The 13875-nt window shown below is 56.6% G+C and overlaps 1 protein-coding gene across 3 annotated transcripts in view; it reads left to right on the top strand.

Annotated features, from left to right (window-relative positions):
* Window positions 1–3630: 3630 nt before the first annotated feature.
* MN1 (MN1 proto-oncogene, transcriptional regulator) overlaps window positions 3631–13875 on the top strand; it is a 157984-nt gene continuing 147739 nt past the window's right edge. For all 3 annotated transcript variants that reach the window (XR_013522043.1, XM_078337095.1, XM_002806555.5), the window contains exon 1: window positions 3631–8652. Coding sequence is in view for 2 of the 3 variants with exons in the window: in XM_078337095.1 (XP_078193221.1) it covers window positions 4857–8652 (3796 nt within the window). In the remaining variant the exon portion in view is untranslated. The remainder of the gene's footprint in view (window positions 8653–13875) is intronic.

Raw genomic sequence — 13875 nt, 5'->3', positions numbered from 1 at the left:
CACTATGGAGGTGAGTGTGTACGTGTGTCTGTGTTGGTGCTGGGGCCTACTGGGCAGATGTCTGTCCTGAGCCACTCTGCAAGCATTGTCTCCAATCCATATGCTAGTAAGTCTCCCAGGTGAAGGATATTGGGTGCGGGTTGCTTTGTGTTTCTGTAGAGTGGGAAGTTTGCTGGTGGGGCTGCAGGCTGGGCTGGGGCTCCTGTGCCAGGCTCTCCACATCAGTGGCGAGTGTTCTGGGCAGCTCCCTGAGGGCCATCCCAGGCAGTTCCCCACTTGTCATCAGCTTAAAACCTCCCTGTCCAGCTCTGGTGCCCCATGCAGCTGTGTCTCCTCTTTCCCTTGCCCAGGGGGCCTCCTTTGGCCTTTGCCCGCACACTCAGCGTCCCTGGAAGGAGAACCTGGGGAGGGAGGAGGATGGAGAAACGCCTAGTGGGCAGAGGGCCCTGAGGCTCCTGCTGCTCCCGGCTCTGCGCCTGCGGGGACTTTGAATTCGTCTGAGCGCTAGGGGGCAATGTGTCTGTTCCAAAGCAACACGGCGGGACCTTTCGGGAGAAAGCACACACAGGCACACGCAGGGGCGCCCACACTGTGGAGGCGCACACGCCGGCGCATACCCGGGCACAGATGGGCACAGGCTGTGAGGCACACGCCCTCACACTCACAGGAAAAACAGATACACTCGAGCAGAGATACAGGCTTAGAAGGGGCGAGGCAGCTGCACACACAGGCACAAACGCGGTGGCTCACACACACAGAAACGCGGGGTGGGGGACAGGCACTGCATGTGCGCCAGGACACCCAAAGATCCATGCACGCACACCCACACAGCCATGGACAGAAGCACAGGCTGATGCCCCGCCACCCGCACACAGACAAAGCACAAAATGCAGACGTGTGCCACACACCCGCACAGCATTTGCAGTGTTAAGAAAGGTGACCCAGACATACATCCTGAACAGAAACTCCACCAGGCCCGAACACTCCCTTCTTTCAGCCACTCACACACCTTGTAGAGCTAACTCTTGGAAACAGCCCCAGAAAAATACTCCCACACCCCCCCTCCCTGGAGCACACGGAATTATTCCACAGGAAACCTGCCCAGGTGTGCTGGAGACCCCCCCCACCCCAGCCCTGTGTGAAGTCATGCCTCAGCTCTGCACACACCCCGTCCAGGTCTCCCCAGACTCCAGGCCTGTGAGCCATTCTTACCACCCTCCTGGCCCACCCCAGGCTCCAGACAGGTCCCCACTTTTCCCTATTTCCTCCAGACTCAGAGACACAGATGCTCATAGGTGCCTCGGGAGACACCAGTAGTGGAGAGCAGACTGAGTATGGGACCCAGTGTTGTGGATGATGCCCAGGCCTTTGGCCATGTGGGGCCCTCTTCCTTACAACCATTTTTTCCCTATTGCCTCCCCCGTTTTGTCCAGGAGGTTCAAGATCCCCCTGCTCTGTCCCGGGAGCCCCAGTGCCTCCAGGGTCCCAGGCCACTGGGTGGAGGGTGTCACTGGAGGCCTGCCCAAGCCTTTATTTCTTTGTGCCTAAATCAGCAAAGTCTTAGTCTTTTCTCTGGCTCTCACTTCCCTGTCACTTTGCTAAGTAATAATTTCCATGTCCAATTCCATTTCTTTTCTAGTTCTGAAACCTCTAAGCTATCAGCAAGAGGATAGTTCACATGAAAACTAATTACACAAAATCAATATTTAATCACAGACCAACAACCTGATCCTGCAGAAAAATCCTTTAAAAACTCCACCGCCCTGTACAAATACTTCTTCCCCATGCTTATTTATGGACCCCATTTTTGGTGGGGGTAATTTTCATTTTTAATTTCAAAAAGAAAAAAAATATATATATTTCTGTTAGACATCCACAACAAGAAGGCCCCGGGAAGGGTCTTGGATCTTAGCTTGCTCTGGCTGAGTTTTAAAGTTGTTGGTTTTTATAGTTTGTTTATTTTTAATTAAAAAAATATTTTTGGTGGGGGCCAATTTCTTAGAAATTCCGCCGCTAGCCCCAAGTTGAGTCCATCCACCGACTTTGTCGGTTCTGGCATACTTAGCGCTGCCTTCCTAGCCACAACTCCGGGGAGCAATGAATCTGCGCGTACGACATGGTAACTTTTAAACTCCTGCCCGCAACGGTGGAGTGCTTAATCTAAGGTTTTTAAATAAAAAGGGCTCAGGGGTTGGTTTTATTATAACGTTTATTTCATTTCAGATTTCATGCGCAATTTAGCAAACGCTAGACGGACTCGGGCGATAAACACTTTCTTTTGTGGGGGGAAAAGGCATTTTTATACACCATGCTTAATTTTATTTAGATTTAATAGCGATATCAGGGGCACTTCAAAGAAAGTTCTTTTTTCGCCCTACTCCTAAGAAGGCGAATCTGCTAGCAAAATCGCCTCGTGCTATTTTATGGCAAGGAAAATTAAAGGCCTTCTCCCCCCTCGTCCCCTACACTCTCTTTAGGGAGGAACACACACACAGACACACACGCACGCGCGCGCACACGCACACAGGCGCACAGAATAAACACCTCCTCTATCCTCCATCACCTCTAACTTCCAACTTCTAATTGCAAGATAGATTTCAGCCTCGGTGGGGATCAGGAAGATCTAAACATTTTAACTAAGATTATTGGGATAAATATTTCATAAAGAGCAGGGCAGATATTAAATTACTCCTATTGATTTTAGTATCGCAGACCAATTCCGTTCCTCGGCCTCTTCAGTTTAATTGATCTCTTAAGGAGGCCGACCTCGCACCCGCAGAGGGCCTGGGCCTTGGACCAGGTGGCCCAGGGGGCAAGGTGTGCAGGCCAGCGGTTGCCCCCTCTTCGCGCGTGTCTTCTCGGGGGTTCCCAGCCGCCTCGCTAGTCGCTCCGCTTACTGAGCTCAACCGATGTGCTCCCTCATAAAGTGTCTGAGTGACCAGGGCTCCTTGGAGCCCCTACGCCGGCGGGTGAGAACCGGGAACCCCAGGCAGTGGGGATGGGGAACACTCGTGAGCGCCGTAGTGACGGAGGAGTGAGCAGGCGCCCAGGTCTGTCGAGGAGAACCCTAACTTCGGGGTTTCCCGTCTGCTTTACCCTCCAAGAAAATCCCGGGGCCGGCTAACTTGGGCGCCGCTAGTGGAGAACCGAGGAGCTTTGGTCCCGGAGCTGGAGCGCACTTTCCGTGTCGAGTCCAGGGGTTTTGCGACTTTCCGTGGCGAGTCCAGGGGCTTTGCCTGGCGACCTCATTGTCTGAACGCCCCGTACCGCTCACCGCCCACCTCCCCGCCCCCTGCCCACCCGGCGGGTCTCGCTCCAGTTGGGGGTGGGGAGTTGGGAACAGTGTGAATGGGAAGGGGGTGAACAAAGCCAAGCTCCCGCCATTCTCCGTCGCCTGCACCTTCTCCAGCTCGCTGCGCCCGGAGGCCAGGGCGCGCCCCCAGCGCACTGACGCCGGACCCCGAGGCGAGGCGGGCGCGGGGGACCCCAGAGTCGGGGTAGTGCGGGTTCGTGGCTGGGGCCTTGGCAGCCAGGACCCCGGACCACCTTAAGAGCGAGCCCCGCCCCGGGCCCTGAGCTTGGGCGGCGCTGATTGGCGCAAATGTAATGGCTGAAATTGATTGCTGAAATGCAAAACTTGTTGCTGCTTCTCCCGGCGCTGGGCGAGAGGCAGACACAGAGAGGGGAGCCGAGACCCTCGGAACGCCCCACGCAGAGCACCCCCGCTAGTCGGGAGAGGAGAGCGCAGACCCCCCAGAGCTGCCCCCGCCCCCCCGATTCCAGGCTCGGAGAGCGCAGCCGGAACGCCTGGGCTCGCTCGCCTGGCGTGGCCCCCCGACCCGCGTCCGCCCCTCCCTCGGGTCCGAGAGGGACTCGCGAAGCACCTCGGCGCGGAGGCAGAGAACCGGAGCCTCGGAGCAACCCAACCCTTCGCCTTGCTGCCCTCCCGCGCCTGCAACCGTGCGCCGACACTCCAGCGAACTCAGACACCCAACGGCGGAGGACAGAAGCGGCAGGCGGCGGACGTGGCCGCGAAGCTGCGCGCCGGACGCAACGCACCCGCTGTCGAGCAGAGGAGCCGCGCCTTTCCCCCGACCCTCTGCTCCGACCCCCGCCGCCCGCCGCCCGTCGCCTCCCAGACCCTCTGCAACCTCGGCTCGGGGGCCGGCACCGGCGATGCCGAGCGGAGCCTCCAGTCCTCCGACCCGCTGAAGAAGCAGCAGCCGCTCGCCCGGAGCCTACGGGGACTGTGCGAGCGGATCGTGCTCGGTGGAGGCTCCGGCTGCGGGGCGCGGGGACTCCGGGGGGCGGGGGGAGGGACCGCTCTGTCGGTGCCCGGCGCTAGCCGCGGCTTTGAAGGGTCTCCCTCCCCTGCCCTTAGCAGCTCTGCCACGGACTCCGGGAGGCTGCGGGCGGCGTCCTGGGGCTCCCCAACAGACCCAGTCGGACTTGAGAAGGTGATCGCTCTGCTCTCCCATCCCCCTTCCTTCCCCTTTCCCCCCACTTAACTTTTTGTCTCTGTTCATCCGCGGCTTCGTCACCTCCCCGCAGACCTACCCGCGGCTGTGACAACCGCCCGGGGCATGGGACCCCCAACACGGCTCCTAGAGGCCGCGCGGCCTCGTAAGATGTGAGAGGCCCTCCCCGGGCAGAGCCCGAGCTTCGGGAGAGGAGCTGATCCACCCCCCCCACCCCCAAGTCCCTCATATCAGGCGAGGTGGAGGTGCACGTTGAGCCCCCGCGGTGCTGAGCGTCGCGGAGCGCCCAATCCTGGGCTGGAACGAGTAGCTGGCCGGAGGCGCACCGCGGAGAGCAGGCTGTCATGCCCTATTGATCCCCTCTGCCCCCCGCCAAGTATGTTTGGGCTGGACCAATTCGAGCCCCAGATCAACAGCAGGAACGCTGGCCAGGGCGAAAGGAACTTTAACGAGACCGGACTGACCATGAACACCCACTTTAAGGCCCCGGCTTTCCACACGGGGGGGCCCCCTGGCCCTGTGGATCCTGCCTTGAGCGCGCTGGGCGAGCCCCCGATCTTGGGCATGAACATGGAGCCCTACGGCTTCCACGCGCGCGGCCACTCGGAGTTGCACGCAGGGGGGCTGCAGGCGCAGCCTGTGCACGGCTTCTTTGGCGGCCAGCAGCCTCACCACGGCCACCCGGGAAGTCACCATCCCCACCAGCATCACCCCCACTTTGGGGGCAACTTCGGCGGCCCGGACCCGGGAGCCTCATGTCTGCACGGGGGTCGCCTGCTGGGCTACGGCGGCGCAGCCGGCGGCCTGGGCAGCCAGCCGCCCTTCGCCGAGGGTTATGAGCACATGGCGGAGAGCCAGGGGCCTGAGAGCTTCGGCCCCCAGCGACCGGGGAACCTCCCGGACTTCCACAGTTCGGGTGCCTCCGGCCACGCCGTGCCGGCCCCATGCCTGCCGCTGGACCAGAGCCCTAACCGAGCCGCCTCCTTTCACGGTCTGCCCTCCTCCAGCGGCTCCGATTCCCACAGTCTGGAGCCCCGGAGGGTGGCGAACCCAGGAGCCGTCGACTCGCTGGAATACAATTACCCGGGCGAGGCGCCCTCGGGACATTTTGACATGTTTTCGCCCTCTGACTCGGAAGGGCAGCTGCCTCATTATGCAGCGGGTCGCCAGGTTCCCGGGGGCGCTTTCCCGGGCGCCTCGGCCATGCCCAGAGCTGCGGGCATGGTGGGCTTGTCCAAAATGCATGCCCAGCCACCACAGCAGCAGCCGCAGCCGCAGCCGCAGCAGCAGCCGCCCCAGCAGCAGCAGCAGCAGCAGCAGCAGCAACAGCAGCATGGTGTGTTCTTTGAGAGGTTCGGTGGGGCCAGAAAGATGCCTGTGGGTCTGGAGCCCTCAGTGGGCTCCAGGCACCCGTTAATGCAGCCTCCCCAACAGGCCCCGCCACCCCCTCAGCAGCAGCCCCCGCAGCAGCCGCCACAACAGCAGCCGCCGCCGCCACCCGGGCTTCTAGTCCGACAAAATTCGTGCCCGCCTGCGCTCCCGCGGCCCCAGCAGGGCGAGGCGGGCACGCCCAGCGGCGGCGGCCTGCAGGACGGAGGCCCTATGCTGCCCAGCCAGCACGCGCAGTTCGAATACCCCATCCACCGGCTGGAGAACAGGAGCATGCACCCTTATTCCGAGCCCGTTTTCAACATGCAGCATCCTCCTCCGCAGCAGGCGCCCAACCAGCGGCTGCAGCATTTCGACGCGCCCCCCTACATGAACGTGGCCAAGAGGCCGCGCTTCGACTTCCCGGGCAGCGCGGGAGTGGACCGCTGCGCTTCGTGGAACGGCAGCATGCACAACGGTGCTCTGGACAACCACCTCTCCCCTTCCGCCTACCCAGGCCTACCCGGCGAGTTCACACCGCCTGTGCCCGACAGCTTCCCTTCCGGGCCGCCCCTGCAGCATCCGACCCCGGACCACCAGTCCGTGCAGCAGCAGCAGCAGCAACAGCAGCAGCAGCAGCAGCAGCAGCAACAGCAACAGCAGCAGCAACAGCAGCAGCGCCAAAACGCGGCCCTCATGATTAAGCAGATGGCGTCGCGGAACCAGCAGCAGCGGCTGCGCCAGCCCAACCTGGCTCAGCTAGGCCACCCTGGGGACGTGGGCCAGGGCGGCCTGGTGCACGGCGGCCCGGTGGGCGGCTTGGCTCAGCCGAACTTCGAGCGCGAAGGCGGCAGCACGGGCGCCGGGCGTCTGGGCACCTTCGAGCAGCAGGCGCCGCATTTGGCACAAGAGAGCGCGTGGTTCTCAGGTCCGCACCCGCCGCCCGGAGACCTGCTGCCCCGTAGGATGGGCGGCTCGGGCCTGCCCGCTGACTGTGGCCCGCACGACCCCAGCCTGGCGCCCCCTCCTCCGCCTGGCTCAGGGGTGCTATTCCGGGGCCCTCTGCAGGATCCGATGAGGATGCCCGGAGAGGGCCACGTGCCCGCGCTGCCCTCACCGGGCCTGCAGTTCGGGGGGAGCCTGGGCGGCCTGGGTCAGCTGCAGTCCCCCGGGGCCGGCGTGGGGCTCCCCAGCGCTGCTTCCGAGCGCCGGCCCCCACCGCCGGACTTCTCTACGTCTGCGCTCGGGGGCCAGCAAGGCTTTCCGTTTGGAGCGGCGAGCCGGCAGGCCACGCCGCACAGCGGTCCAGGCGTAAACTCGCCCCCCAGCGCGGGAGGGGGCGGTGGCAGCTCCGGTGGCGGCAGTGGCGGGGGTGCTTACCCGCCGCAGCCTGATTTCCAGCCGAGCCAGCGCACCTCGGCCAGTAAACTGGGTGCGCTCTCGCTGGGCTCCTTCAACAAGCCCAGCTCCAAGGACAACCTGTTTGGCCAGAGCTGCCTGGCTGCGCTCTCCACCGCTTGCCAGAACATGATCGCCAGCCTCGGGGCCCCCAACCTCAACGTGACCTTCAACAAGAAGAACCCGCCCGAGGGCAAGAGGAAACTGAGCCAGAACGAGACCGACGGCACAGCAGTGGCCGGCAACCCGGGGTCGGATTACTTCCCAGGAGGGACTGCTCCTGGGGCCCCAGGACCCGGAGGCCCGTCCGGAACGGGTGGCAGCGGCTCCAAAGCCTCAGGGCCGCCCAACCCGCCCGCCCAGGGGGACGGCACCAGCCTCTCCCCCAACTACACCCTGGAATCCACGTCGGGGAATGACGGCAAGTCGGTCCCCGGGGGCGGCGGCCGAGGACGGGGTCGCAGAAAAAGGGACAGTGGTCACGTGAGCCCTGGCACCTTCTTTGACAAGTACTCTGCGGCTCCGGACAGCGGGGGCGCACCTGGGGTGAGCCCAGGGCAGCAGCAAGCGTCAGGCGCAGCCGTCGGGGGCAGCTCCGCGGGCGAGACGCGCGGGGCACCGACGCCCCACGAAAAGGCGCTCACGTCGCCGTCGTGGGGGAAAGGGGCTGAGTTGCTCTTGGGGGATCAACCGGACCTCATGGCATCCCTGGACGGCGGGGCCAAGTCGGAAGGTAGTTCGCCGCACGTGGGTGAGTTCGCCTCGGACGAGGTGAGCACCAGCTACGCCAATGAGGACGAGGTGTCGTCCAGCTCTGACAACCCCCCAGCACTCGTTAAGGCGAGCAGAAGTCCCCTGGTGACGGGCTCGCCCAAACTCCCTCCCCGTGGGGTAGGCGCCGGGGAGCACGGACCGAAGGCGCCCCCGCCCGCGCTCGGCCTGGGCATCATGTCTAACTCTACCTCGACCCCTGACAGCTACGGCGGCGGTGGGGGCCCGGGCCATCCGGGCACGCCGAGCCTCGAGCAGGTCCGCACCCCGACGAGCAGCAGTGGCGCCCCGCCACCCGACGAGATCCACCCCCTGGAGATCCTTCAGGCGCAGATCCAGCTACAGAGGCAGCAGTTCAGCATCTCCGAGGACCAGCCTCTGGGCCTGAAGGGTGGCAAGAAGGGTGAGTGCGCCGTCGGGGCCTCAGGGGCGCAGAATGGCGACAGCGAGCTGGGCAGCTGCTGCTCCGAGGCGGTCAAGAGCGCCATGAGCACCATCGACCTGGACTCGCTGATGGCAGAGCACAGCGCTGCCTGGTACATGCCCGCTGACAAAGCCCTGGTGGACAGCGCAGACGACGACAAGGCATTGGCGCCCTGGGAGAAGGCCAAACCCCAGAACCCCAACAGCAAAGAAGGTATATGCGCACCCGTTTTCCTCTTACTTCCCGGGTGACCCGCCCCATCCCCAGTACAGGCCTTAGCCTCCGCCTCTTGGGGTCCCTTGAGGTTTGTAGGGCACTGGCCCTCCTTATCCCCAATCAGAGTTGGTTTTCACACCTTTGCTTACACCAAGGGCTGTGAGGACAGATTCCACCCCCTCTAAGCCCCCCACATGCTGCCAGGTAGATTCTAGTGCCACAGGGTGGTAAAAACGAAGTTGGCAGTCCTTTGGGAATCTTGTAGAGTACCCCACTGAGCCTCCCCCACACCCCCAGTTTTAGCTGAGTTGCCCTTTCCCTTTCACACCAAGACCCCTCCCCACCCCCAACATTCAGGCTGCTTCCACTTTTAGAAGCTGTGTGCAGGCCTCCCCGGCAGGACACTTGGGAAGTTGTGTGAATGCCTCCCACCTTTTCCTGGTTAGCCAGCCTCTAGCTCTAGTTCTTTTAGGTGCCAGCATCTTTAGAAAAAAAAGTTACCAGCCCTGGTGTTGGCGGCATCACTCAGAGGCAACGCCTAATTTGACATTTGTTCCTAATGAATAGTTATTTTGTCTCTTCTTAACTATTAGAGTTTCATTGAAAAACGGAGACCTGTGGGGGTGGGAGGAGGCGGGGAACCTTTTCAGGGCGCATCTCCTTGACATTTGGTGGGGCTGGGGAGGGGGTGTGCTGGGGTGGCGTTGGCTTGGCAGAGACCAGACCACTCAGTCAGGACATCATTTGTGTATGCGGATATGGATATAGATTCTTAAGACACAAAGGATCTGGGTTTGTCAATATCTCGCTTGGCTTTGGTGACAGATGTCCGGTCCCAGCTTTCGTTTGCATTCTAAACACCCCTCCCTACCAGGCCTGGAGGCCTTTCCAGTTAAAGTAATAACAGTTCTTTCTAACCTAAGGATGACTGGGCTGCTGTAGATATTTATTTTATTTGAATGGAGCTTTAAAATGTATATATATATATAAATATATATAAAGTGTGTGTGTGTGTGTATATATATATAGGTGTGTATATAGATATGTGTGTGTCTCTATGTATCTACATATCTCTAATGACTTCTTAATATCAGGTACCTATAGTTGAATTCCCTTGGTTTCCCTAGACAAGCACCATGGAACCAGTGGCTGGCAATTTAACCCTGTCTTTAAAAACGTGTCCCCCCTCAATTCCATTCTTGCCCTCTTTTACAGTTCTTTCCTCCTCTGCCTTCTTTTCCCTCATCCTCCCCACTTCCTGCCCTGTCTTGACTCCGGATTAAAGGTGAGGGTAGATTTTAGGAGAATGGCAGGGGGGCTGGAAGAGGCAAGAGGAGAGGAAAGGGGAGTGGACTGGGAGTTGGGTGGTTCAGAACTTGGGGCTTTCCAGGCGCCCATCCCGGGTAGCTTTCCCCCTTAGGTTTTCTAATTCATGAATGCGGCCTCTCTGCTTTTTCTCTTTGTTCCGCGGTTACTGCCCAGCCCGGGACGCCCGGGACGCACTCTCATTTGAAGCCGGGTGTTTAGCATGCACAGCAGACACTGCGGCCAGCATCAGCATTCTCCAGGCTTCTCCCAGGCAAGGCCATAAATTGGTTAGTTTGGGACCCTCAGCTTCTTCTCCCCTTCCCCCCCTTTTTAAAATGGAGTTGGACATGGCAGCCTGCTGGCTTCCCCCACCCCTTTATTTTCTTGTACGCAACATCTCGATCTGGCTGGATCGATAGCTGGTTAGCACAAATCTCAGCCCCTGTCACTTCTACCTGGCCTGGCCTGGCCTGGCCTGGCGCCCCTCCCCCTTCCCCTCCTGATCCTCCCTCCTCCCCAAGTAATTAAGAACATACTGACCAAAATGAGGTGAGAAAAGTTTTTTAAAAAAACACCCTGATATAAAGAATTCATTGAGAGAAAAACAGTAGCACTTCACCTTCAAGTCTTTTAAAGGGCCTTAGAAGACTAGGTGGACAGGGCCGTTTTACTGAGATTTTTAGATGTCTCTCTCCATCCACTTTCCAGTCCTTCCTTTAGAGACGAAGATGCAGGCTGTGAATGAAGAAATGTCACCAAAGAAGTGTTTTGTTTATGTCATCATCACAGTCAGATGAATGAAAATATTTTTTTGGAAACAGATGCTAGTCACTTTTGGGTTGATTTCCCCTGTAAGCTCAAGGAAGACCTCCCCTGCACGCGGGACGATAGGGACTTCCATCAGGGACCAGCAGGGCTGGCTGTTTTATAAGCACCAGTAGGGACACCCACTTGACCTCCTTTGTTTTCTACTGTGTGGTGTGGGAAGGACAGTTTCCTCGATACAGCAGCGAATTGAGGTCACTCAAAGCTTCCGTAGCCTTGGGGTTGCTAGTTAAGGCTTTATAAGGTATCCACATCTGAATCCTGCTCCCTCGCTGGTAGTAAATAAGGATGATTAAACTTTTCATTATGATAACACCCTGCAGTTCCATCTGCACACGTTGTTTAAATGGGTACACAGAGCTTTCTACAGGCCCCTGAGTCCTCTGGCTGAAAATCAGAGTGAAGTGTGCCACTTAGAAATAGAGTCAGAAAAAAAAATTAAAGCAAAACGTTCTGCATTTCCTTAAAAAACATGCTCCTGGTCCCATTGGCCTTGAGCAGTGGTGTCCAATGGCTTCGAATAGACCTTCTCTAGGTACTAGCCCCGGCAAGCATTTTTTTTCCCTATACCCCCCTTGCAGGCAAAGCCCATTTTTGTAATGATATTTTATTTTGTCACGCCGTAAAACATGCCAGTACTAATGTGATTAAATATTAACACCGTTTCTGAAATTCTTCGCTCCAATGACAAAATACTAGTCGGTATTTAACAAAATGATCCGTGCTCGGATTGGAGGGAACGAATAAGTCTTCAGAACAGCACAAGGCATGCAGCCACTGGGACGTGCCCAGATTGTCTTATGTCCTTTGGAGGGGAGGGAACTTGACTGGGAAGTTGTCTTTCTCCTGAAGTCTAGGCCAGCATCACTTGGGAGGATGACTTTTTAAACCAGGAAATCTAGCTAGTCTCTCCAGATTGCGCTTCTCTTGACTTCTTAATCAACCCACCCAACAACTTTTATATAATGCAACTTAACCTCTGCTCTTGAGGCTCTGTGTGTACGAAGTTGCGGTGGGGGAGGGGCGAGGTCATGGAAAGGAAAAAACAAAACAAAACCCAGCCTGAGTTTGGGCCTATTCAAACATCAGTAGAATTGGTGAGAATTCCATGAATTTGAAGGGTTTGCACAATCATCCACCTATCTTTGAAATAGGTGTGTGGCCATGGAAGAATTTCAACACAGCGAAGGAGCGATAATGAGAGATGATACATAAAGCATATTCAGCTGGAAAAAGGACGTTTTCTCTCCTTCTGCCCTTTACAGTTTTCAAAAGTTGAATTAACTGTGTTCTGTAATACATCTAGCCTTGCCAAACCTCCTTTCTCCTGGTAGCTCTATCTTGAAACCCAGGGCAGCCTTGAAGTACTCTTTCACATACATTGAAATGGGAGCGGTCTCGGTACACACCCTGCATGCAATCCTGCCCTTTTTGGAAGTATGATCGTTTGACAGTGATGCCAGAGAAAATTTTGGAATTTCTTGCTTCTCTCAGTGCAGTAGTCAAAACACGGTAGCAGCACTGTGCAATCCTAGGCAGGCAAGATTTCTGTAGACCTGGGGCAGACTTGGGGCAGGTGGGGGCCGGGTAGGTCCTAGCCTCAGAGCAAAGCACTGTTTTCCTGAGAGAATTTTTCAGGCTCCTTCGGACTTGTCTGGGGGAAGGCAGAGAGCTTTGCAGTCCTGTTTCTCTGTGAAATTACCCAGCACAAGTTGCATGCCTTCATGTGACTTTGGCGCCTCCGGAAGATGTAACCCAAAACTTCGCAGGTGTTAATAAAGGATAATGTAAACAGATAGGGTCGCCTTTGTGCAGCTGACGTTTGGGTCTGGCTGCTCCCTGGATATCCCAGGACATCAAACTACTGTTCCTTGGTGCTTGTTTAATATTTCATGGCTGTAATAAACCTGTCTACTTTGCCCTCCTCCCGATATAAAACCCCAACCTAACACACATCTGCAATCATACATTTCCACTAAATATTAATAAAGGACAAGGATGTTTTAAGGGGGCTGAAGCCTGGCAGTGTTGAACTTGTCATGGTTTTCTACCACTGAGTTTTCCTGACTGTTTTGATTTTGAATAGCCATTGCTTTCTAATATGCAAACTATATTTATATATTCATATATATATGCAATTTTTGTATATTGAAGGGCTTTCCTCAAGTAAAGCTTTCTTTGATATAAATTCATTTAGATTTCTTGTGAGGCCCCTTCTGACCGGAAATAAGGAACTGTTGAAATGTACCTCTAGTTTATTGAGATTTCTAGGAAAGCTGTGAGAGTTGGTTAATCTAATTTCTCTTTCTAGCAATGAAATTCTATGATTCCTGATGTGATTTTGTTTGCCTGACAGAAGTATTTAAATTTCCACAAAGAATCTTAATAGGTTTTGAAAATGCGGCCACTCTTGCCAAGAAGTTACTTGATACCCTGTGCTGATATAAAATATACATTTTTAATAAATAGTCCGGCAGGATCAGGTGAAATTAGAGGAGGAAAATTCTTCCCGCTGTGGAAGGGCCAAGTTGAGTGAGTCCCTGGGATTTCACAGGATCTCCTAGACTCACTCTATGCTGGAAAATGAAGCAGAATCACTTGTGACCCGTTTCTCTCCACTTGAATGACAATGACGTCGGATTGTGTTCTTTGCCCAGGGAGTGATCAGCTTTGCCGAAAGCATTTAGGAGATAAATACTCTTGGTAAGGAATACCGTATTTACCTCTGTTTGGTTATTTTTAGAGATTAAAAGGCTGTAGCTTTATATAATAGGATCAAATGTCTGGGGAGTGTGTGGGAGCAAGCAGGCCTCCCAAGAGCACCGCAACATAAAAACAACAAATCCTCTCATGCCAGAGGGGTCCTCTGTTTGTTGGAGGAGGTGGCGGGGAGCTGCAACCAGTGGGTTCACCTTCTATCCTTTTCTCACCACCCACGGCTTGTTCCACCCAGGTCTTTGGGCTGGAGGGGCCAGGATCGCCCAACCTCCTCATTTTGACTCAAGTCAGGATTCTGACTTGCCCAGGATGTGTTTGTTTTAGGATGGTGTCTATATTTAGGCGCATCTTGGGTGGACAGATTTGAGT

The sequence above is a fragment of the Callithrix jacchus genome, chromosome 1, assembly GCF_049354715.1.
Source record: "Callithrix jacchus isolate 240 chromosome 1, calJac240_pri, whole genome shotgun sequence".
NCBI classification, from domain to species: domain Eukaryota; kingdom Metazoa; phylum Chordata; class Mammalia; order Primates; family Cebidae; genus Callithrix; species Callithrix jacchus.
Note: the sequence above shows the minus strand (reverse complement) of the source record. Positions and strands in the feature narration are given on the sequence as shown.